Source organism: Takifugu rubripes, chromosome 1 (assembly GCF_901000725.2).
Source record: "Takifugu rubripes chromosome 1, fTakRub1.2, whole genome shotgun sequence".
Taxonomy (NCBI): domain Eukaryota; kingdom Metazoa; phylum Chordata; class Actinopteri; order Tetraodontiformes; family Tetraodontidae; genus Takifugu; species Takifugu rubripes.
In genome coordinates, this window is record NC_042285.1 from 27,674,158 (window position 1) to 27,699,424 (window position 25,267).

Consider the following 25,267-nt stretch of genomic DNA (forward strand, 5'->3'; position numbering starts at 1 on the left):
TATTATCATAATTTTACAGAAGCTGTGATTTGAATGTTGACACGGTGAAGCTAAAGAAATCTTGGAGCTTTTTGATTGACCAGTAAGATGAAAATTATGTAATACAATAGTGGATCACAACTACGATGTTTCTACAACTGTATAATGACAATTAGGAGTATCTTCTGCTTCTTTAACATCAAATTCCCAAAACCCATAACTTGGAATCGGCATTTCAAATGTAGCCCGGTATAAAAGCTTTTGGAGCAGCTTTCATTTATTACTGTTTCCCTCCAGATGGCTCAGATCAATCCCACTGTTAGACTCTATGTGGTCACCCTGGATGGCACCTCCCAAACCACTGAACTGAGACCTCCTGACAGTTTTGAAAAGAGGTTGGATTCAAATGTTTGTCATATTGTATATTGTTCTGATTGTGGTGTTTTGTTTAATGTCCTACAGCTGTTTCCACAGTGAGTACTACATCACAATGGTGAAATGGGTCGGACCGGAGAGCCTGAGCGTGCGTTGGGTGAATCGAGCCCAGAACATGTCAATCCTCTCTCTTTGCAGTGTTGTGACGGGCATCTGTACATCAGTAAGAACTACATTGTGAAGAAATCTGCAGGCTAGGGCACCATGTGCAGTCTGTTTGTTTACTTGTCTCTTTCTGATATTTCAGAAAAAGGTGATGACATCAGAGAAGTGGCTTGATCGTCAGGTGAGTGTGCCAATCATTGTCTTATGCTGTCAGTCCTGCTGCCAAACATTTGTTTAAAGTGCCAGTATTTTCCCAGCATTTAGTTCACATGTATGATGTTATGGTCTCAAGGCACCACTGAGGGGAAGGTCAGAATGGAAAAAACAACAAAATATTTCAAGTATTAAATATATTATTGCTTAAACAGAATGAAGAGCCTCTATATTCTAGGGACCACATGACATTTTTCATCACGGTGCCCCTAAAACACAGCGATAGTGGGACCTTCAGCCACATCACCATGATCTCCAACCGAGTAAGATTGTTACAAACATTATTCAGCTGTGACTTTGTTGCCCTGACTAATGAATGGAAGTCAACTTTCATAATGATGAATAAATTGGTGTGTTCACATGGACTTGAGTATCCTGGTTATTACTCAATTATAAGTGGCCTATTTTTGAGTTTGTAAACATAAACAGTATCACAATTTTGAGAAAGCCTGTGTAGCTACCCAGAAATAACTGAAAGAATTCTATGGTATTATATGCCTTATCCTGGTGTCTGACAGCTGCAACTATCTGCAAAGACAAGGACAATTGAGGTACCAGCAAAACAACATGACAACTGGAGCAAATTAGGTTTCATTGGGGTAGGCAAACCAGTCGGTAAGTGCCACAGTCAGAATGGGTATCTATCTTATCAGGTAGGTACACATTTTCACCCATGATCCCAGTTTCCTTGATGACAGCAGTTTTCTACCTGGCACTGATAGGACTGGGTTGCTTACCCCTGCAAAACACCACTACTTGGCAAAACAAGAGAACCAATGAAGGGGTTCTGTATGAGTCCCATGTGTAACCATAGATATCTATCCAGTTAAGAGCCCTGCATCACAGCTGAGGAGAGATGGCATCCTATCAATGATTGATAGGTGTGGCCATTCAGTTTTTCATGCGGCGATCATCAAGGTACCTTTTAATGAAATCTTGAGCAGTTGCGGATCTGATTATTTTCTTTGCACACCTGTAATATGGTCAAGACTTAGACTGACAGTTAGAATTTATTGAAAATCCCTGGATTATCGTAAGAGCTGACAGAATCAAAACATGTTCAAAATGCACATTCAAAAATACTGTACCATGCACTTTCCTTTGTTAGGAAGTCATTTAAAATCATGACCTTATCCTTTACTTCTAATGAACTTTTTAACCATCAACATTTTTGTCAATGTGAAACATTCCTTTCACGACACCAAGATGGAGTATGATGTACGATAATGTTTTTATTCCAAGAATATGTACATGAAACAAAGTTATTAGCAATAATGATTTGACCACCAAAACTTATGTTTGTAACAACCGCGGTATCAGTATTAACCTTGTTTCTGTTCAGGTGGTACTAAGCTACTGGCTGTCCAAAACTTGTCACTATCGAATTTGCAGTTTTCCATTTGCCGTGTATTCTGTATTCCTTTCTACACTTATTGACTGTGATTGAAGTGAATAATAGTAAGAGAATCGCAATACACTGGAAGGTATAATATAGTAATTTGCTCTGAATCACAGCTCCTTTGATCTTTGATCATTGGAAAATGAAATGCCAAGGATTCTTCAATCCTGTGAGCTTTCGTCGTTTAGACTTACTTCTCTGTTAGGCTAGGCACGGGAGTTCGATTAAGGATTAAGAACAGAACAGTTAGACTGGACAACATAAGTAAAACATGACTGTTGATGGATATGACATATTTTAGTGCAGAACATGAAAGTAACATTAAAAAATGCAAGTGATATCAAAATTATCTGGGCATGTATTGCAATTAGAGTGCAACTGTCAGAATCCGGGATATTGCTATTTATCATGCATACAAGGATATATCTAGCCAGGTTTCTCTGCGTTCATGTATATGTCGTATGCTGAACATGATCATAACAGGGATACTCATGTCCATGTAAACTCACTGTGTGCAATTGTGTTGTAGTTGCATGACCTTGTACAGTCTGACTTTCTAATATGTTCATCCCAGTCTGATGGTCGAGAGGGCAACATCCGTCACCTGACCTCAGGAAGCTGGGAGGTGTCTCAGCTTCTGGCCTATGACGAGAGCATTAACTCAGTGTAAGCAAAGCTTACTGATGTCATCCTACTGTGCAGTCAAGCACACTGTAAAACAATACATTACTTTACTTTTTTGATTACATTTTCAGTTATTTCCTGAGTACAGAGGAGAGCTCCACTCAACGGCATTTGTACAGGTACAATGCCTGATGGGCAAGAGGTTTACATCCAGCATTTATAACTTAATAACTTAGTTTAGGTTGAAATACCGGTAACTTCATAACATCAAAAGGTCTCCTGTTTAACAGCTGAAGTCACAGCTGTGTCTCTGCTATTGTCCTCAGAGTGTCCAGCGTGGAGCCGTTTCAGAAAGAATGTCTCAGCTGCTCACTGTTCAGGTCCAAGTGTAGCTTCTATGACTCCACTTTCAGCCCAGACCTTCAACACGTTGTTCTTCATTGTAAAGGTAATATCTCATCACAGCCATTTGAGCAGTGTGGCTATATCCTTCTACTGGGTTTTGCATTTTATTTTTGCAGAGCAGATTTTGCAGGATCAATATAAAAAATGCAATCAGAAATGATACTTTTGTTCTTTCAGCCTTATGAATTAATCATAATATAGCTCCATTGTATCACCGTTTATTAGGTCCTGGAATTCCACAAACTACGCTTCACAAACTGAGTGACATGGATAGTAAGTCCTAATTAAGTTACGCTCACTCAATGAGTATTAATTGCATATTTGAAGTGATTCTCATTCAAATAATTCATTCTTGATGTGATTTATAACTTTTATTAAATTATTGCAAGAAGTCATTCTTGTTCTTGTGCTGTGATCTCTCAGACCACCAAACTCTGGAAAGGAGCTCCATGTTGAGACAGGCTCTGCTAAACAGGACAATGCCCAAGTGGGAGCGGAGGACTATTCAAATCAACAACTTTGGTACAACAATGCAACAACTTTAAAAAAGATTTATTTAATTGAAAATGTAAACATGAAAAAATAGAAATAATAAATTCTGTTTTTGAATGTTTCTGCAGGGCTCCGTCTTGGATTGATTACCCCAGTAGATTTGGATGAAACAAAGTCACATCCACTTTTACTGATCCTGTATGTAATTTCAGTTTTGCATACTTGTAACATCTATGTTTTTGAACATCAAAAAAAGTCTGATTGTAACTGTTTTCATCAAGCGTGTATTTTCCTCTGGATCAAACAGTGACAGCGCCCTTGGTGGTCAGGCTGTGAGTGATCGTTTCTCCCTCGGGTGGGACACGGTGCTGGTCAGTTTACATAGTGTTATCGTGGCCCGCCTGGATGGCCGAGGCAGTGGCTTTCAGGGTCAGAGGATCCTGCATGAAGTTCACCAAAGACTGGGAACTGTTGATGTTAAGGACCAGCTCGCAGCCCTGCAGTAAGTTCTTTGTACCCTGCTGCAGCTTTTTGTGGAAATCTGCTTCAGTAGGCTTCAGATTGCAAAGAGGCTGCAGTCCAAGATTTAGAGTTTAACAGGTGACAAAGAGCCTCTGTCCTTTGAACAAACATTTTATTTTGCATTTAGAGCCCAGATAAAGTGATATAACAATGTTTGTGCTAATATGCCTTTTTTTCTGGATTGAAATATGATTTTGTTCTTGTGTAACTGTAGTCAAAAACTAATCTGCTGTTAAATTGGGCCACATTCATTGTTCCCTTGCCTTCCATCCCAAATGTTCAGCTGGATTTAGATCAGGGTAACCTGCAGGTTGGGTCAAAAGAGCTATGTTAATTTCCTTTGTAAGGTGGGCATTGTGAACTGCAGCATTGTCCTGTCAAAACCAAATCATTACCCTCAGATGAGAGTGCTCAGTCATTGGGGTACCCACAGGAAATCTGCACACAGCGGGCCGCCATTTGATGCCCCTGCAAAACCTGAAGCTCTATTGTTTCATTTAAGTAAAAAGTTCCACAGATCAGGTGGGATCTCCTTTTCAAGCCACTGTTTGAAGCCATCATGACTGTCCATCTGCCTTCTGCTCTTTGGAGGTTCCTTGTAGGGAATCCCAAGGCATTCCCCAGAAATAAATCATCTCTCCAGCGTGTTCTAGATCTGCACTGGGGTCTCCTTCCTAATGGACATGCCTGAAATGCTTCCTCAGGGAGGAGTCCAGGAGGGATTTTGGCCAGATACCCTAACTGCCTCAACTGGGTCCTCTCAACACGGAGGAGTAGCAGCTCTACTTTGAGCTCCATCCAGACGTCTGAGCTCCTCATACTATCTCTAAGGCTTTGTGTTCCAGCTCAGCTTTCTCTTCACCAAAACAGACAACAGACTGACTCAGTGTCTGAATTCTGACTTGGTTGACAGGCTCAGGCAGGCATTTCCTCCGAATCATCCCCATACAGGTCAAGCATTCATCGTCCAAGTGAGCCTTGAAATCCGCCAGCAGAATGACGAAGTCCCCAAAATATACTCTCTAATACCCTTCCCAGGAACTCCAAAAAGAGTGGGTACTCTGTTGTTTGGTGCATATGCAAAGACAGTCAGGACCTGTTCTCTAACCCAAAGGTGCAGGAAAACTACTGTTTCATACCCTTTCACCCACCAAAATTAACTTCAACATACTGGCAGTCCAACCCCTCTTGAGGACGTTGGTTCCACAAATAGTGCAATTTTTTTTGGCAAGGCCAACTATATGTAGATAGAATTGCTTTAGCTCTGGCTCTTTCCCACCAGAAAGGTGACAGTCCATGTTCCAATAGTCAGTTTCGTCATCCCCTTCCTTTAGCCTACCACCAAATCTACAATGCATTGGACCATGATTTGTCTTTCCCTGGCTGGTCCACCTGCTGGAAAATGGACCCAATTCTCTGCTTTTGGCCTGGCCTGCAATTTTACTGGCCCTTTAATCAGACACAGTTTGCAATGGGAGACCCTACGTGGGGTACCTAGGATCATGAGGGCACCATGATAAGGTGACAGTTCACTAAGAAACTATTTATAGAGAATTTTTGGGCAGATTTTAAAGGCTACTTTCTTAAACCTGATTTGACCAGATTTTTACTTTTTGAATTTTGATACTCCACTTAAATATTTGGTTGTTTAACCATTAGATTTACTCAAAATAAACTTGTTAATATAATTTTACCTAAATGTTTAACTTGGTTATTGAATTGCTTGACTTCAGTTTTCTGTTGTTTGACTTTTCAGATACCTGCTTCAGCTACCTTATGTTGACCACAATAGAATTGGAGTTTATGGGAAGGTAGCGTATTGATGTACAAAAAATATTTAGAGTGACAACATATTTAGCAATAAAACCTCTCCCTTCCAGGCCTATGGAGGATTTGTTTCCTCCCTTCTTCTCCTCTCTCACAGCTCTATGTTCAGATGTGGCATTGCGGTTGCACCAATTACCAACTGGAAACTTTATGGTAGGATAAAACATCCACTGTCCTGTACATGATTTGTGTTTGTCCCATTACTGCTTAGATGTTGTCATGTAAATGAATGTTATTAGCATTACCAACTGACTCTACTCCTTTTAGGATCTGCTCAGTCTGAAAAATACTTTGGCTACCCAGGAAAAGAAGATCACAAATACCAAGTAAGACATGTGAAACAGCAACTGCTCACATGTTCAAAATTGGATAGTGTGATGTGAAACCGGCCTAATTAAATGAAATTTCGTGAAATTTTCATTAAATGATATTAAAAATAGGATGTTGGTACATGGTATTTAATGTCACAGAAGGCAAAAGTCATTGTGTCCAACTCTTTAGTGCCTTCATGTCTTGGAAGCCATGGCATAATTAGGTTAAAAAACAAATTAAAATGCTGCTTTTCAGATCTAAACATCTTTGTGGCCCCAAAGATTAGGTCGGATTTAGGGCAACTTTAACCATTTCAATCAAACTGTTCCCCCATGGCCTTCTGGTTGAGGTTTTCATGTAAATGCAATATCTTTTCTTTCTTTTTGTTATTTTGTTGCTTTTTTTTATACAGATATCCACTCTGCTGCACAACATAGCTCAGAGTCCACTGAACTTCCTCATCATCCACAACACAGCAGACGGTGAGTCCAAACACATCACAGAAGAAGCAGCACTCAGAGCATCAGAAGGTGGGCTCTGAGGGTGCCTCAGCAATACCTATGTAGTGACTTTTCAACTCTTTTGCCTTGAGCTATACGCCAATATAAACCTATATCTATGACAATGAAATAAGCTCAGTAATCACACTGAGATGGAAAAAACTTTTAGAATAAGTTTCAACTGGGTCTGTATGAAGGAGCTGTTTCTTAATGTGCTGACAACACCGCGTGCTTAGATGTTTATCAGTTGTTGAGGATCCTCTAGTTTTAACAGGTGACATGACATCATTCCACCATCTTGCTTTTTAGTCATTCTAAATATGAGGTTGAAGACAAAGGTGACCAACTGACAACAAACATGTGATTGTGCTACAGTAAGTTATATTACTATACTTACTATATGCAAATTGGCATTTTATTAAAAACCCACCTAATCCAAGCAATCAACAGGAGTGGGCATTCATTCTTTGGACTTTGGATGCCAAAAAAGTTTGGGGTATTTTTGGCATTAGGATTTGAGGCTTTTTAGGGACATTCATATTTATGTTATGAATTAATCTGATGTGACATTGGAATGCAGTTGTTTTATCTTTGTGAAGTCTGTTCATTAAGAGTTTTTCTTTTTCTCTTTCAGCCTCTGTTCATTTCCAGCATTCTGCTGAGCTAATCAGACTGTTGTCTGGGTCAAACCTTAATTACACTCTCCAGGTGACTGCAGCAATTTTGCATTTTCTATCCTACAAGATAAGACCCTGATGTGTTCTCCATAATCTTGAGGGACATGGCATACAAGCCTTTCCACATTTAATGTTACTCTTGTGTCTTAGTCCCCCAGGCAAACAATGTTCCCACCAACTGCAACTTTAATATTTATTTTTCTATGACAGTCCTCTTTTGGATACAACAGCCAACATGCTGCAGAGACAAATCTCAAAATTAATGACTATATGTTTGTGTGAGACTTAAGTCTTGTAGATTTTGTCTTTTACAATATAACATTTAAAATGATTGATAAAACACTTGATTGTATATTTTCTGTCTAGATCTTCCCAGATGAAGGGCACAATATTGCCTCCTCCAACAGTCAACTCTTCATGTTAAACTCTGTCCTGAGCTTCTTCAGGCGCTGCTTTGAGGATGTCCAGATTGAGAGCCCAGAGACGGCTAAAGAAGATGACTAGAATTGGTAGCATTTCATAGCAATAGAGGGCAGGAGGAAACTTCCAGGGTTGCTCGATATTTTATTTTCAATAATTTATTGTGATAAGTTCCACACAACGTTCCATTGTTTTGTTGTTCTTCACTTCTTCCACTGGTTTTGTTCTGAGTTCCATGCTTGTGCCTGTGTGGTGAAAACGGTTTACCTAAACTTTCTAACCAAACATTGTTTCCTGTTCGATTTTTTGCAGCTGCCTTTTCTTATTTAGTCCCACAGGACAGGGAGACTTTGCATCCTTTTTACATTCTGCTGACTATTTCAGCCACTTCCCTAACTTTTAACCCTTTTGTGGTGTTTATGGATTTGATTTATATCACAAATTCTATGTAAAGGTGCCTTTATTACAGTTTGAATTTAGTTCTACCACTTCTTTATCTATATACATTGCTTTCATTTAGATAATTAAGCAGGGACAACTATAGGTCTATTAATATGCTATAGACTTTGGTAAAAAAAGAGAAATGTTTTCATTTTCTATTTTGATGAGCCTCAAAGCCAACGACCATTGGAAGGTTTGACTCATGTAAGACCCCTCACATGCCCAAGGAGAACACACTGATTCCTTGATGAAATACCCAAACCTGAGTCAAACCCAGAACATTCTTTTAAAAAGTCATTGTTGTAGAGTTGCAATTGCTCTGATCTCAGTTCCATAGAAAATATATGGGCACAGGTGTGTGTGAGCAAGAAATGGAAAATGGCAATGGAAATGTATGTACACTTCTGAAGTTGAATAAAAAAAGTCTAAAAAATGATCTCGCTTATATTTCATTTGCATATGGCAAATAGAAGCAAATGATAATCCTAACTGTCATAAAAGAAAAGTTTAGCATGAATTAATGCACTGTTGACAAGTAAGAAACAAAAAATGTTTTCTGTTCGATAATCGCTGGTTGAAACCATATAGGATGATAAATTAGGACTTTGATGTTAAATGACTTTTTTTTTTTAAATAAATGGGACCATTTAAATCAATTAAATCAAAGTCATACATTAAAAAATGTTTACCATAACTGCAATATGCCACTAAACAAAAAAATCAGCAGATACCAAGAGAATATTATCACAATATTTTACATTTTTGGATTTATTTTTATGGATTTATTTGCGATTCAGGTTGTTTTGTTAAATAATTTAGTTCACATTTATTGTTCCAGAGTTTTCATCAAAAAATTGTGAATACGCCATTCAATACAAACAATCCACAAATGAATTATAAACTTTGTAATTAATTTAGATCTTTATTTTTAGAAAGGAACAATGAAAACAACAATGCATAAAGGTAAGATGTACTGCAGATCTACTTCATACATGTTTTTAAAGAACACTTTACATTTTAGATGTAAAAGAAGTCTTGAGGATGACAGTTGGCAGCACAGCAGCCCTCTGTTCTTCTAAAGATCTTTTCTTACCTTTATTGGAAAAACAAACCAAAGTGCAGCTAAAGTGAGAGTGATGTTGCTCTTGTAGTGTCTTCCTATCTAATTCTGTCTGGGATAGACACTTTCAGACTGGCTTTATATCATTCATTAACTTTGGAATAGAATGATTTAAACTCTTGTCAGGTGATTGTATTAAAGTAAGTCTGAGCTGAAGAGCTGAATTAAATTTTTGCATCATTTACATCTCAGTTGCCTGGACTTGCTCGTTGGGACTCCTGATTTTCCAGACAGGAATGTTCTGCTGCAATGTGCTTGTGAAATCTTGGTTTTTATTTCCATCTTATATCAGGTCCCAAGTCTGTAAATTGTTTTCTACACAGTAGTCACATTGCTTCATAGAAATCCAGCTCTAGTTAGCCCCCGCAGCGTTACCTTACGTATTACCTATTGAATGTCTTGTGATTTACACCTTTTTCTGCATATGGTAAAGGTGTATGTAACAAGATATTCAATGAGTGATACGTAAGATAAACCTTTATTGAGCAGGGGACTTTGTCGTGAAAAAAGAACAAATCATACAAAAGGTACAAATATACGAGAGCAGTTGTGAATCATTGTGGCAGTGTATGTGATTACTTTTTTCCCCTCACCTACATCAGACTGCTTCTCTCTGCATATCTCACAGCAAAAATGCACTTTGTTTGTGCATTACTGACAATGCGTTGCCTTGAGCAAATTGGGCCTCCGATGTATGAGTTAAGGCCATTTCTATATAGATCTCGGAATTGGAAGGCTCTATCTTACAGTTATTACAAGGACACAAATAATGGGTCTGTATATTTAATGTTTTCATGTTGATTGCCTCTTTACAGTAAGTGATGGTGATGTTATACACAGCAGGAAGTCTAGGTTTGTTGTGCAGGAGATTATAGGTGAAAGAGCATTTGGTCAAGTAGCCAGGTGCCAAAACATAAATACAAAAGGGACTGTGGTGGTCAAGTTCATCAAGTAAGTGACATTATTTCTATTTAATATCAGTGAGGTTATAGGTTTTTGAAACATTTAAAGAGACATATCAAACCACACAGCACATGTGTAACTAACTCCCACTACATAACTGACTCTGAGCATTGTGTATAATTCATTCGATGTTATATTTTTACCAGTTAATGCCTTCCGGTCATTAGCATTAAAATTAAGTTTGAACCTTGTTTGTACAAAAATTAAGGAGCATATTTTGTTATTGTACATTTTTAATTTACACAATGTGTTTTTTGCAGCTTGAAAATGTGTGGAAAAAATGAAATTTGGCCTTCACAAAGGTTTCAGCTGATAATTCAAATGAGAAGAGAGATGAAAATAACTAATTTGAGTCAGAAGTAAGATGGTCCTCTCAGAAAGAGGCAAAGACTTTGGAGAAGAAAAAGAAGCCCACCAAAGGAGACATCAAATCCTTTCAGGGAAAAGTGTTCAAGGCAGAATCCAGCAAATCTGCCGAGGCAGAAACCAGCGAGTCCTCCGAGGCAGAAACCAATGAGACCTCTGAGGCAGAAAGTATCATGTCCTTGAAGGGAAAATTCACAAAATCTTTAGAGGAAATAGACTGTGAGCCCTCACAAAAAGAAATCACCAGGACCTTACTAGAAAAAGACATTAATTTCTCAGAGGAGCTTCTGTGCCTTGCTAGTAACAGTACGTCAACCGAAGGGGAGGCCAATAAGGCCAAACATACAGAGTCCTAAGTGGAAGAAGAAAATGAGTCCTCACAGAAGCGATACTAAATCCACGGAGAGCCCAGTGGAATACATAGAGTCCTCGCAACAAGCTGAAGACATTCACATTTAAAATTAAATAGTTCAATTTCAGTACAAACTTCAAATGACATAAAATACATTTTTGTTGAGATTTGACAAGCATAGTTTGCTTTGTTAGATGAAATATTGTCAAAAGGTTGTATAAGTTAGCAGATACTGGTTAGGAACTTATTGTCCCATGTTGTGCAGTGACAGTCAGTTTTGCAGGTATCCCCATTTTGGAATATTTTTGTGCCATACGCACAAAAATATTCCAATATGGGGATACCTGTGTATGCAGGCATACCCAAAACATGGCAGCAATAATCATAATGATTTTATCATAAAGAGCAGCCAAAGAGGGGGTTCAGTTCTCATTCATCAAAAAAGGACTGTGCAAATGAACAAACATCATTCAACGTGTTAAAGCAAAACATAGCAACCCAACCAGAAGGACTGAATATACAGGGTGCGATTTGTCAAAAAACACAGGGAATGTACACTACTAGCAACATGAGCAATGTAATATTGTTATGTATACAATGTGTTGTGAGTGTTCTGTCGGTGCTTGAATTATACAGTAGTTTGTAATATTAAAGAAGATATGGATTGTGATAGTGTGTTGATTCATTCTTTTATTCTGTGGTAAAATAATGCACTGCACATGACAAAAGATGACAAAATATTTAGCACCGGGAGTGAAATTGGTATCGGGAGAGAGCTCCACTCTTTTTTGCTGTTCAGAAGAGTTTAAAATGTTTATGCTAGGTGTGTGCACAAAAGGTGTGCTTGTGTTTGGCAAAGCTGATGCATCATTAAGTGTCACAATCATTCACGTTATCGCTTTGGGGGAAAAAATGATGGGGTGAGATTCCAGGATTAAAATATTTTATATTTGAAACAAAATTGGCTGACAAGAACTGCAAGTAAACATGAAGAACCACATGGAGGTGGGTCACAGTGAGGTCAAGGCATGTTGTTTACATACCCCAATATGAGGCGCACCGCCACTTTGGTGACGGGGAAGATGAGGAAGCCGCCAGCATGGGATGAGCTGAGTTAGGACCATCTACATCCACATGGCAAAAGGCTACTTCATCTGAACAACACCGCATGGTGGTGGAGGTGCAACTCCAGAAGGAACAGGCATGTGTATCAGAGCAAGATCCCAACTGCAGCAAGGCCAGTGGATGAGGTGGAATGGCATCAAGATGAGGAAAATCACCTGGACTGTGATGTGGCACGTGAAAGTTAAACATGATGTGCTTCCTTCAACAAACCATCTCTGACTTGGAGAGGACCCAGCCAGTCCCTTGTGTACAGCCCTGGCAAACCCCAAACAAATCTGCAAGGAGTAGTTGATCCACAGAAAATATGCCTAGAGTCACAAACAAGTATTGAACTACATAGGGGCTGCAACTAAGCTCAGGAGAGTAAAAGTTAACACTATAAAAACTTCCCTCTCCCTGACACCCTTTGAGCAGGAAAGGGAGGCTGACTAAGGTTCCACTGTTTGACTCTAGTTCACTAAATGTAGTGAAGGATTGGGAAATGCATGTGGACCTAAGAGAGATATTCACTTTCTTAATAGAAATCACAGGGACCAACCAATACCCACATGTGGTTCTCTGGACCAATTCCTTTTGCTTCGTGTGGGCTTCATTGTTTGCTCCACAACTAGGCTTCCTACGGAGCAAGACGCCAGATGGCAAACCCAGAGGAAGACCATCAAAGATCTCTCTGCAGTAGGTAAAAAGTGACACGGATGTGTTGGGATCCACTTGCAACATGGCAGTTCCGGACAGTTTTAATAAACGGCTTTATTGAATACTTGAAGGTAAGAGCACACAAATAATCACGGGCCTCGCCAGAATGGAGAGAACACACCACAGTCCCTGGTGGGCAACAGTCCGAATAAACACACAGCAAAACTCTTGGTCGGGAACAGAAGGTTGTCATATTTACCAGGGCAGAGGAAAAGGAAAGGTCCAAGACAGGCAGGGTCAAACCAATAAGTCCAATAAAACTATGTGCTGGAAAGTCAGGCATGGAGCAATAACAATTTGGCATGGCATGAATGTCCAGCACTGGCTAAAACAGGCCTAAGAGGGAGCACCAGGTGAAAATGATGAAAGCTGATCAGATGGGTGTGGAGGAGGGGCGTGGCAGAGTGAGTGGAATTTTCCACCTCAGCACTACAGCAGACAGTGACAAAAAAGTACAGTCTCTAGCTGGGCCTGTGAAGGCATGGGGAGTAACTGACCACTTATTCACACCCAAATGAGATCAGCCTGTGGTAAACCTGCCCCAGGTAAGTCTGTCTTGTGATAAATGGCCAAAGCAGCCAATGAAGCTTGGGTGCACAACTGAAGATGTGCTGCATGGGCAAAAACATCGCTATGTGGTCCTCATATACCACAACCCACTCAAGGCAAGTGCTCATTCATTTTTTTAGAGCCTGTAATGCCTAGTCCTTTCAAGCAATTTGTGAAATAAAACTAATCTCTTGAAGACTTAACATTTTTTCAGTCTGGCACCCACTAAAAAGGTTTGTCCATGACCCCTTAGCCTTGGCATTCGTAATTTTTTTACTTGTGTAATTAACTCCACTTATACTTTGAAGATAAAAGGCAACCCTTTGCATCAAACCCAGTCAATCACTTGAAATATTATCATATTAGATATATGTACACAAAAAGTATATGGATCTTCTGAATTAAAGTAAGCATTGTCAATTGTATTAATGCAACAATAACCGACCCTTTTAATGCATTAGATTGGATCTGACTGAGGAAACATCCAATACTGTACCAAAAATCTGCATGTACAGTGCTGCAATAAAAGTATGGTGGCTGGTGGGAACTTGACAAGATATCCTAGCATGACAGCTCTCGATGTTTATGTACTTTAAGAAACTTACCTTAACAAATGGTGACCTGTTCAAATGATCGTAAGTGCAACAACCTGACATTTTGATGGCATGGCATTTTGATGTGGTAGTTATTATCTAGTGTTAGAGTTGGTCTTGCCTTGTTGCCTTTTTGGTGGTACACCAGCCACGGCAGTACTCCGGCTGCCCCGTTGTGTCGGCAGCTTCTTGACGAGATTACATTACTAATAAATTGTTACAATTCCCAACATATTAACCAAATTGAATTTTCATTTCAGAAATCATGCCATCATCAATAAATAAAGGTAAGATTTCAAACTGTATTTAGAATGTAAAACCTGTCTTTAGGAGGTCACATGAGGTCACAGTTGGCACAGCAGCAGAGTCACTGCTGAATTTCCCAACAGGAATATTGTACTGTACTGCACACGATAAGTGTTGTAGGTTTTATTGGCATCGTAGATCAGGTCCCAATTCCAGCACTTGTATGCTATTTGTAAATAAGCTATGAGTACATATATAGATCCCAAGATTGGACGGCTACATCTTGCCGTTATTAGAAGGACACAGATAATGCTTCAATTGTGGTTATGACGTCTTCATGTTGACTAAATGGTTTCCCTCCATGGTGTTTGTCTCTTTACAGTAAGTGCTGGTGATGTTATTCACAGCGGGAAGTCAACCTTCGTTGTCCAGGAGATTATAGGTGAAGGAACATTTGGTCAAGTAGCCAGGTGCCAAGACATAAATACAAAAGGGACTGTGGCGCTCAAGTTTATCAAGGATGCCAAGTACCTCAAAAGTGGCCAAAGAGAGGTAATTTTTTTTTTTACATTTAATGTGATTATTTTCTAAAACTGGCCATTCCTACCTCACTGTAGTCATGTCTGTCCTTCACAGAAAAATATATTACAATGCATCCATTCCAGTCTCCGTGAGAGTCATGCACACTTTGTGAAGCTGTTGGACCATTTTCAACATAACAGTCAGCTCTGCCTGGTGTATGAGATGCTGAGCCTTGACTTACATAAAGCTATTAAATTAAGAAAACGCAAACCATTTGGTTTGTCTGAAATTCGACCGATTGCAAAGCAGGTAAACTATTATTTAGCAAACCTTTCTGTGGTAATATTCTACAACTTGCATAAATTGATCACAGAGCAGCCTAGTTTCAATTTTAAAAGGTTTTAATTTTCTTCCAGCTGTTTATGGCTCTATCAGACCTCAAGAAACTTGGAATCCTGCACACCGACCTAAAACCCGACAACGTAATGTTAGTGCACGAAACAGAATTAAAAATTAAACTAATCGACTTCGGACTGGCACGTCTGATCTATGAGGCCCATACAGGGTCCAACATGCAGGCAACTGGACTGAGGTTATTTTTCCTGCAGTAATAATATTACTATTAAGTTATCTTTATTCTTTTAACATATAACATTTTTTTTTATTTTGACTTGTGTTTTTAGGGCTCCAGAAATTATGCTCGGTCTCCCCTTCTCTTTTTCACTTGATATTTGGGGAGTCGGCCAAATCCTTTTGTTTTTATTCAACCCTCAAACCATGCGCAATTGCTCATCATATCAAAATGCAAGTATACTTGACAAAAATATCTATAGGCAATTAGAGCATGTCATCTTAACAACTGTGAATGTTTGGTTTACAGATGAGACACATAATAAACTTACTGGGTATGCCCCCAGACTACATATTAAATGCTGGGAGATACACCAGTAGATATTTTGTAAAGATGGAAAACCATTCTGGTTGTTCATGGAGATTAAAGGTGAGCACATGTTCTCTGCACTTTGATACTAATCTTATCAACCACTGGTAACATAAATATGTTACTCACTCATGGTATTTCCAAGGGTCCAAGGATATTTGAATTTGGGTGTAACATCTCAAATCCTTTTCCTATCTGCTAAAATGCTGGCGGGGGGGAGCAGGAAAAGTGTATCTTCAATAACTGTTGGATTTGTTCTTTCAGACACCAGTTGAATATGGTACAGATAAGTTAAAGAATGTCAATGACGTTCCTCAGTGTTTTAGCTATTCTCTAAAACAATTGTTTTCGGTAAGCACTCATTTTAAAAAACAGTTATAATTAATTTCAGTGTTCATAATTGTTTATCTCTGTATTAAATCACTGATTCCAACGGCAGGCCAATCCAACCAATGACGAAAATGAAATGAAGGACCGCGGGGCTTTATATGATCTCCTTAAAAAGTTATTCCACTTTGATGGACATCTGAGAATCTCTGCTGAGGAAGCCCTGCAGCATGACTTCATAACAATGGGGCACCTTAGAACAGTTGAGAGCAAAGACTAGTAAGTGACATTATTTCTATTTAATATCAGTGAGCTTATAGGTTTTTGAAACATTTAATGAGACATATCAAACCACACAACACATGTGTAACTAACTCCCACTACATAGCTGACTCAACTGAACACTGTGTATCATTAATTTGATGTTATATTTATACCAGTTAAAGCCTTCCGGTCATTAGCATTAAATTAAGTTTGAAACTTGAAAAAAATGAATTGGGCCAATAACATGCAGTGTTATTACATGTTTGTACAAGAATTAAGGAGCATCTTTTGTTATTGTAAATAACAATATGAATTCCAAAGTAATATTTGATTAATTTAGAACCCAGATGTTATTTGCAAGAGTGTCACAAAGTCCCACTAGCTGATTCTTCTGAGTGTTGTATATTATTAACATCTAACATTTTGTCTTTTTCAGTTCAAACAACTTGGCCTTCAAAGTGGATTTAAAAGATAAAATGGATCAGGAAAGAAAAGAAAAGAACTTATCCAAGTCAAAAATAAGAGACCCTCAGAAATATGGTGCAAAGTTGTTGAAGAAGGAAGAAACCCATGTCTCTTCACAGAAAGAAGTAACTAAGTTGTCGCAAGAGAAAGACACTGACTTTTACAGAAGAAAAGCCGGTCAGTCCTTGAAAGGAGAATTCACAGAAGTTTTGGATAAAAAAGCATCCTCATTTGGAAAAATCCAAAAGTCCTCAGATGCAGCAGCCTGTGAGGGAAAAGCCACCAACTTCTCCAAGGGAGAACCCTGTGAATCCAAAAGCAATTTCTTATATGATAAAAAGAAATGCTACCCTTCGACAAATGAAACATGCCAGTTATTGGAGGAAGTAGCTTCGCAATCTGTGAAAGGAGAAGCCACGGTCTCCTCAGAGGAAGAAGAGCAAGAGTCCCCGCAGGGAAAAATCATTGAGTCCTTACAAAAAGATGACAGTAAGACCTCAGATTTTCAGCTCTGTCTTGCCTCCAACACGTCTTTGGAGGGGGAGGCCAATGAGGCAAAAAACACCAAGGTCCCCATGGAAGAAGGCAAAGTCTATCCAGAGGAACATGACTATAAGACCTCACAGAGAGAAACCAGGGAATTCTCTCAAGGAGAACTCAATAAGCTATTACAAGAATATGTCAGTTATTCCTCAGTAATGTGTCAGTGTGTCAGCTATGAGTTCTTCGAGGAGGAAAAAACAGAGTCCCCAGACGGAAAAGACCTTGAGTCTTCATGGGAAGATACCAGTCTGTCCTCGCAGGGAGAAATGACAGAATCCTCATCGGGAGTAGTCATTGATTTCTCACTGGGAGAAATTGTTGAGTTCTCACAGGAAGAAATGAGTGAAACCTCACTGGGAGAAATCCGTGAGTCGTCACTGGGAGAAATGAGTGAAACCTCACTGGGAGAAATCCGTGAGTCGTCACTGGGAGAAATCCGTGCGTCTTTACTTGGAGAAATCAGTAAGTGGTCACAGGAAGAAGCATGTGAGACAAACACTAATAAATACTCCAATCAAGAAGCCTGTGAATCAAAAGTAACAGTGTTTTATGATAGAAAATTCAGCTACTCCTCGGAAGAAGGAATCAGTGAGTTCTCAAAGGGAGAAATTAGTGAATCCTCACAAGTAGAAATCAGTGATTCATTCTCCAGTATTGGAAATTCCAATGCTGCGTCCTCTACCACAGACAGCAATTCATCACAGGTTCTCTCCAGGAGGGACTACTCTGACGCCACTACTTCTGAAAGTGGCCAATCACTCTCTAAAATCTACAAATCGTTTGATAAGGTCTCCATGGAAACACCAAGGTCTCCAGGGAAGAAGCCAAAGACTCCTCAGAAAAAAAAGAAAGAAGAAATCATTGAATCCTCACAAGAAGCCTGGAATTTCTTAGAGAAAGAAATATGCAGATCTTTGAAGGGAGAAGCCAATATAGTAAAATCCAATGAGGTATCCAAAGATGCAGCCACAAAATCCTCAGAGGAAAATTCCTGCAAGTCCTCACTGGGCGAAATCAGTGAGTCCTCACACGGAGTAAATAGTGAGTCCTCTCAAGGTTTTCCCAGTGATAATTCTGATGGAGATACCTCTTTGGGAAATTCCATCTTATCATCTGAGGGAGAAACACTCTCCAGTATTGGAAATTCCGATGCTATGTCCTCGGCTGCAAAATCCTCAGAGGAAAATGCCTGCAAGTCCTCACTGGGCGAAATCAGTGAGTCCTCAAACAGATTAAATGGTGAGGCCTCTCAAGATTTTCCCAGTGATAATTCTGATGGAGATGCCTCTTTGGGAAATTCCATCTTATCATCTGAGGGAGAAACACTCTCCACTATTGGAAATTCCGATGCTACGTCCTCTGACAAAGACAGCCATTCATCAGAGGTTCTCTCCAGGAGGGACCACTCTGACACCACTACTTCTGAGAGTGGCCAATCACTCTCAAAAAGAATAGGCATGGTTTGGTGTAACATCTGCAAATGGTTTAAAAAGGTCTCCATGGAAACACCAAGGTCTCCATGGAAGAAGCCAAAGACTCATCAGAGAAAAAAGAAAGATGAAATCATTGAATCCTTACAAGAAGATACCTGTAATTTCTCAGAGAAAGAAATAAGCAGATCTTTGAAGGGGGAAGCCAATGTAGCAAAATCCAATGGGGTATCCAAAGATGCAGCCACAAAATCCTCGGAGGAAAATGCCTGCAAGTCCTCACTGGGCGAAATCAGTGATTCCTCACATGGAGTAAACGATGAGTCCTCTCAAGATTTTCCCAGTGATAATTCTGATGGAGATACCTCTTTGGGAAATGCCATCTTATCATCTGAAGGAGAAACACTCTCCAGTATTGGAAATTCCGACGCTACGTCTTCTGACAAAGACAGCCATTCATCAGAGGTTCTCTCCAGGAGGGACCACTCTGAAACCGCTACTTCTGAAAGCGGCCAATCACTCTCAAAAAGAATAGGCATGGTTTGGTGTAACCTCTGCAAATGGTTTAATAAGGTCTCCAGACAGATGAAGAGTGCCTTCTGTTCGTGCAGCTTTACCAAGAGGACTGAATAAATAAATAAATCTGCAGCCTTCTTGAACATTGATTTCACCAATTTTTTTGATAGCACAGGTGAAGTACTGAATTTAGCCTGCAATGTTCTGTATTCAGAACTATTCAGTAGCAGTGAAGAAGCTCATCCTCATGAAAAGCTTCCTTTTTTTATCTCTCTTTCTTGGGGAAAGCAGTGAGCAGCTGTTTTGTATTTTGGAGTTTGTGGCACGAAGCATTTTTGATGTATTTTTGTTCAAATAAAATGTTTTGCACAATTTGTTTTGAAAATTTGATTATTTTTTTTAATTCATTTTTTTTACCTTAGCTGTGACTTTAATATAAGACTCTCTTGAAACCTTTGGAAAACTTGAAATCATGTGAAATCACAAAGAGAGCTCTGTTGAATCAAACATTCGAAATATAGGAATTTCCTGTTTTAAATACATTACGTTTTTGTTAGGAATAATCATCCATGATCACAAGTAATAATACTATGTTAGGCACTGCAGACACATTGCGGTGAGGTTGGAAATAAGATTTAATGAAAAATTGGTTCAGGGCAAAACCAAGTGGTGCTGGAGGCAGACAAACACAGTCAAGCTGGAGCAAGATGGGCAGTGTGAAGAAGCGTCCGAAAGGTGATCTGCGGGAGTGACTAACAATCAGTTCCAAACTGGAAACACGAACAACAAACCAAATTGCATACAGAGTTTTAGGAGCCAGGCTGTACCACGGGGGTTTAACAGCAAATTGGCAATGATTGGGGAGTTGACCAGGCTTTTTAAGCGAAAAGGCAGGTGTGGGTGATTGGCTGGAGATCGGTTTCAGGTGTGCGTTGATCGTCTGATGGGGGAGAGTCTGGAAGCAGCTCCGCACAGCCGGAGAATAGACAGAGAAGAGAAACAGACAAGACAGAAATGGGGAGGGGGAGAGGGAAAACACTTGGGACCCCTAACACATTCAAGTTGTTTAAATAAAATTACAGAGTCCGAAACTTTCTGTTGATCATGTATGACTTTTATTCGTAAGGATTTGCCACTGTTGACGACCTGAGGTTGGTCCCCTTCATTTGCATCTAGGATATTGGAGCTGTCAGTCGGTGTGGATCATGTCAGGACCGGGTGCTGCACGGCTCTTCATGCTTGAGAACTTCTGTTGGATGTCTGCCACTTTAATGAGAGCAGGCTCTGGCTATGTGCCTTTGATACTCATCCAGTATTGCTTAGTCTTCAGGCCTGCACTTTGATAATCAATAGGAAGTCAAATTTAATGGGTTACATACAGTATATTACATGCATGCTATCGCATAATTTCACCTTCAATAGCCCTGCATTCAGGTCAACTTATGAAACTTTTAGAACATATAATGAGATATAATGAGAATATGAGACTAATGCGTCCACATCAAAACAGTGAAAATGACTTTAACATTTCTCATCTGCAGCTACTAAAAGCTTTCATGTATAGTGAGTATAGTTAGTAAAACCTTTGTTGTCTAAACAATGTAAATGGAAAATATGAATTTTTGAATTGTACTCATACACTCACGGGCCACTTTATTAAGCACAACATGTTAGTGAAGGATTGCACCCACTTGCATTCATAACTGCCTTATTTTTTCATGGAATATGTTCAACAGATTTTGGTCCAAAATGTCATGATAGCATTGCACAGTTGCTGCGGATTTGTCAGCTGCTCGAAACATTATTCGGCAGCATGGGATAAATGTTCATTGTTATGCTGATGACACTCAGCTTTATTTATCCATGAAACCAGAGGAGACAGAGAAGTTAGTGAAGTTTCAGACCTGTCTTAAAGACAAAGTCCTGGATGTCTTCAAATTTCCTCCTCCTTAACTCAGGAAAAACTGAGGTCATGGTGTTTGGTCCTGAACCTCTCAGGGATAGATTAGATCCCATTATCACTCCAGATGGTATCTCATTAACATCTAGTCTCTCTGTGTCAGGAATCTTGTAGTAACTTTTGATCAAAATCCCTCCTTCAAACCACACATTAACACAGTCTCTAGCAGTGCCATTTTTCACCTGAGGATCATCACAAGGATTAAGAAACTACTGACGCGGCATGATGCCAAAACGTTAGTCCAGCATTTGTTAGTTCCAGGCTGGATTATTGTAAACAACTCTTTAAGAAGCCTCCAGGTGAACCAAAATGCTGCAGCCAGAGATCTGACAGGTATCTCAAAAGAGATCACATAACTCCTGTACTGGCGTCTCTTCATTGGCTGCCCATTAAATTTAGAATAATTTTTAAAACCCTTCTTCTGACCTACAAGGTCCTCAGAGGCCTAGCTCTATCCTATCTGGAGGAGCTAGTGCCACCTTACCAGCCCAATAGACCGCTCCGCTCTCAGAATGCTGGTCTACTTGTGGTTCCCAGAGTCTCTAGGTGTAGAATGGGGGGGCGAGCATTTAGCTACCAGCATTTAGCTACCCCCCCCCCCCAGGCCTCTGTCACCCCACTGAGTCATGGTTTCCTCTCCTCTCCTCTCCTCTCCTCCTCCTCAAGTAGACTCGTGATGCTATTTCTTGTGTAGTTTTTCTGCCCCCCCCCCTTCTGTATTCATCTACAAGTATCGCCGCCTTCAGAGCTGCATACTGACCTCTGAGGCCGCTGACCCACTCAACTTGACTCTTCCGGCAGCTTCCTTAACTTAATATAATGTATTACTAAATGTATTTTCTATTATCTATGCCTCTCCTCTCCTACCTATTCTATCCTCTACCTGTCCTCCCCCCTTCTCCTCTCTCTACCCAGCCCCTCCATCAGCAGGAGGGTCCCCCTACATGAGGGAGGGAGGGAGGTAGGTAGGTAGGTAGGTAGGTAGGTTGGTTGGTTGGTTGGAAGGAACAGGCATGTGTGTCAGAGCAATATCCTAACTGCAGCAAGGCCAATATCCTAACTGCAGCAAGGCCAGTGGATGAGGTGGAATGGCATCAAGATGAGGAAAATCACCTGGACTGTGATGCGGCACGTGAAAGTTAAATATGATGTGCTTCCTTCAACAACCATCTCTGACTTGGAGAGGACCCAGCCTGTCCCTTGTGTACAGCCCCGGCAAACCCCAAACACATCTGCAAGAAGTAGTTGATCCACAGAAAATATGCCTAGAGTCACAAACAAGTATTCAAATACATAAGGGCTGCAACTAAGCTGTTTGACTCTAGTTCACTAAATATAGTGAAGGATTGGGAAATGCATGTGGACCTAAGGGAGATATTCACTTTCCCGATAGAAATCGCAGGCACCAGCTAATACCCACCTTTGGTTCTCTGGATCAATTCCTTTTGCTTCGTGTGGGCTTCATTGTTTGCTCCACAACTAGGCTTCCTACGGAGCAAGACGCCAGTGTTACGAGCGGTTGTATCAGGACCCGAAAGCAGGCAGGACACAGTGGCGTATCGTTCCGAGAAGCTTTATTAAAGTTTATAGAACGTGCAACTCAAAAAAAGACGTGGAGACCACGACTCGGTTCTTAATCAAAACAGGGAATGTAAACTTACGACAAAAATCCCGAGCGGGGTCGAAAGCAGTCCATGAAGGATAAAGACAAAACAATAATCCGATAAACGGGTTCAAAAGTTATCCACGAAGGAAAAAGTCTCACGAAAGTCCAGGAGGGTATAGCCGGGGTATTCCGAAACGGACAAAACACGCCAACGCTGGCCAACCGTGAGAACAGTCCATAAATAGGTGGCTTGATTACCAATAGTCTGCAGGTGCACCAGTCCCCGGCAGCACCTGCGGCTGAGGCATGGCTCCACCACACCCCCCGTAGGAGAAACCCTGCAAAAGAGTTCCCAGAAACTGGGAACCTGACATTACGCCCCCCTCAACGGACGCCTCCAGGCGTCCTTCCAGGCTTCTCCGGGTGGGCATGGTAGAAATCGCGGAGGAGGCTGGTATCCAAGATGAACTGGCGGGGAACCCACGATCGCTCCTCCGGACCATACCCCTCCCAGTCGACTAGGAACTGGAAGCCACGGCCTCGTCGGCGGACGTCCAGGATACTCCGGACCGTATAGGCAGGGCCTCCGTCCACAATGCGAGGAGGAGGTGGAGGGTCAGACTGGGGAACCAGATCCGACTCTGCAACGGGCTTTACCTTGGAAACATGGAAGGTGGGGTGTATCCTCGACGCTGGGGGAAGCTTCAGGCGGACGGCTGCGGGGTTCACCCTCCGATCCACCTCAAAGGGACCCACGAAGCGAGGAGCCAGCTTCCGAGACTCGACCTGGAGTGGAAGGTCCTTGGTGGACAACCAGACCTTCTGACCTGGTTGATCCCCTCCTATCAACCAGGTCAGAAGGTCTGGCGTCCGGTGTCGATTGGCCTGCAGTTGGAATCGACGAGAAGTCCGCAGTAGAGTCGAACGGACCTGCCTCCATACCCTCCTGCAACGGCGAATATTGGCCTGCGCTGACGGTACAGCAACCTCCTCCTCCTCCTGCCGCTCAAACAATGGAGGCTGGTAGCCCAGGGAAGCCATGAAGGGAGACAGACCAGTGGTGGCAGAAACCAAGGAGTTGTGGGCGTACTCCACCCATGGCAGGTAGGTGCTCCAGGAGGATGGGTCTTGGGCTGCCACACACCTTAGGGCGTCCTCCAGGCTCTGGTTGGTTCTCTCGGCCTGCCCGTTGGCCTGTGGGTGGTACCCCGACGTAAGACTGACCGAGGCTCCCAGCGCGAAAGGACATTCGAACCTGTGAGCAGATCTGTGGACCCCGATCCGAAACTATGTCAGTAGGTAATCCGTGGAGGCGGAACACATGCTGGACCAGGAGCTCTCCAGTCTCAGCTGCCGACGGGAGCTTGGGTAGGGGAATAAAGTGGGCCGACTTAGAGAAACGATCGACCACAGTGAGAACGACTTCATGACCCTGGGAAGGAGGGAGGCCGGTGATGAAGTCCACTGCTATATGTGACCACGGTCGTCGAGGAATCTCCAGGGGCTGAAGGAGTCCTGCCGGTGGCTGATGGGAGGCCTTCCCCCTAGAACACACCGGGCAGGCAGCTATGTAGTCCTTGGTGTCCCGGGCCATGGAGGGCCACCAGAAACGCTGCCGGAGGAAGTGTAACGAGCAGTTGACTCCTGGATGACAGGTTAATCTCGACGAATGGGCCCAGTGCAGCACCTCTGAGTGCACTGCCACTGGGACGAACAACTGGTTTGGAGGACATCCCCCAGGATCCGGGGCAGATTGCTGGGCTTCGCGGACCCTCTCCTCCACCTGCCAGGATGCAGCCCCCAGGACGCAGGAGAGGGGTAATATGGGGTCCGGGTCCATCTCCCCAGGCTCGGAGGCGAACTGACGGGACAGGGCGTCGGGTTTCAGGTTACGCGATCCAGGACGGTAACTAAGAGTGAACCGAAACCTCCCTAAGAATAGAGCCCACCGACCCTGCCGGGAATTAAGCCTCTTGGCGTTCCGGAGGTATGTGAGGTTTTTGTTGTCTGTCCATACGATAAATGGCTGGGTGGCGCCCTCCAGCCAATGCCTCCACTCCTGGAGTGCCAGGACCACGGCCAGAAGCTCCTTATTTCTCACGTCATAATTCCGTTCTGCGGGTGAGAGCCGGTGACTAAAAAAGGCACACGGATGGAGCTTCTGGTCCTCCCCGCTCCTTTGGGACAGGACGGCCCCAACTCCCACATCTGAAGCGTCCACCTCAACCACGAACTGCCGACTGGGGTCGGGGTGAGTGAGAATGGGCGACGACGAGAACAGGCCCTTCAGTCTGTTGAAAGCAGTTTCGGCCTCGGGAGTCCAGCGGAAGCTT

At 41.6% G+C, this 25,267-nt stretch overlaps 1 protein-coding gene across 1 annotated transcript in view; it reads left to right on the top strand.

Moving 5' to 3' along the window:
• Positions 1-8,772, top strand: part of LOC115253168 (inactive dipeptidyl peptidase 10-like) — a 36,211-nt gene extending 27,439 nt beyond the window's left edge. The window contains exons 10-26 of the mRNA XM_029850161.1: positions 277-374; positions 454-577; positions 662-700; positions 888-995; positions 2,706-2,797; positions 2,887-2,934; positions 3,082-3,203; positions 3,386-3,433; positions 3,584-3,682; positions 3,781-3,850; positions 3,960-4,154; positions 5,931-5,985; positions 6,055-6,154; positions 6,269-6,327; positions 6,726-6,795; positions 7,448-7,521; positions 7,857-8,772. Coding sequence (XP_029706021.1) covers positions 277-374; positions 454-577; positions 662-700; positions 888-995; positions 2,706-2,797; positions 2,887-2,934; positions 3,082-3,203; positions 3,386-3,433; positions 3,584-3,682; positions 3,781-3,850; positions 3,960-4,154; positions 5,931-5,985; positions 6,055-6,154; positions 6,269-6,327; positions 6,726-6,795; positions 7,448-7,521; positions 7,857-7,994 — 1,539 coding nt within the window. The 3' untranslated portion in view covers positions 7,995-8,772. The remainder of the gene's footprint in view (positions 1-276; positions 375-453; positions 578-661; positions 701-887; positions 996-2,705; positions 2,798-2,886; positions 2,935-3,081; positions 3,204-3,385; positions 3,434-3,583; positions 3,683-3,780; positions 3,851-3,959; positions 4,155-5,930; positions 5,986-6,054; positions 6,155-6,268; positions 6,328-6,725; positions 6,796-7,447; positions 7,522-7,856) is intronic.
• Positions 8,773-25,267: the final 16,495 nt, after the last annotated feature.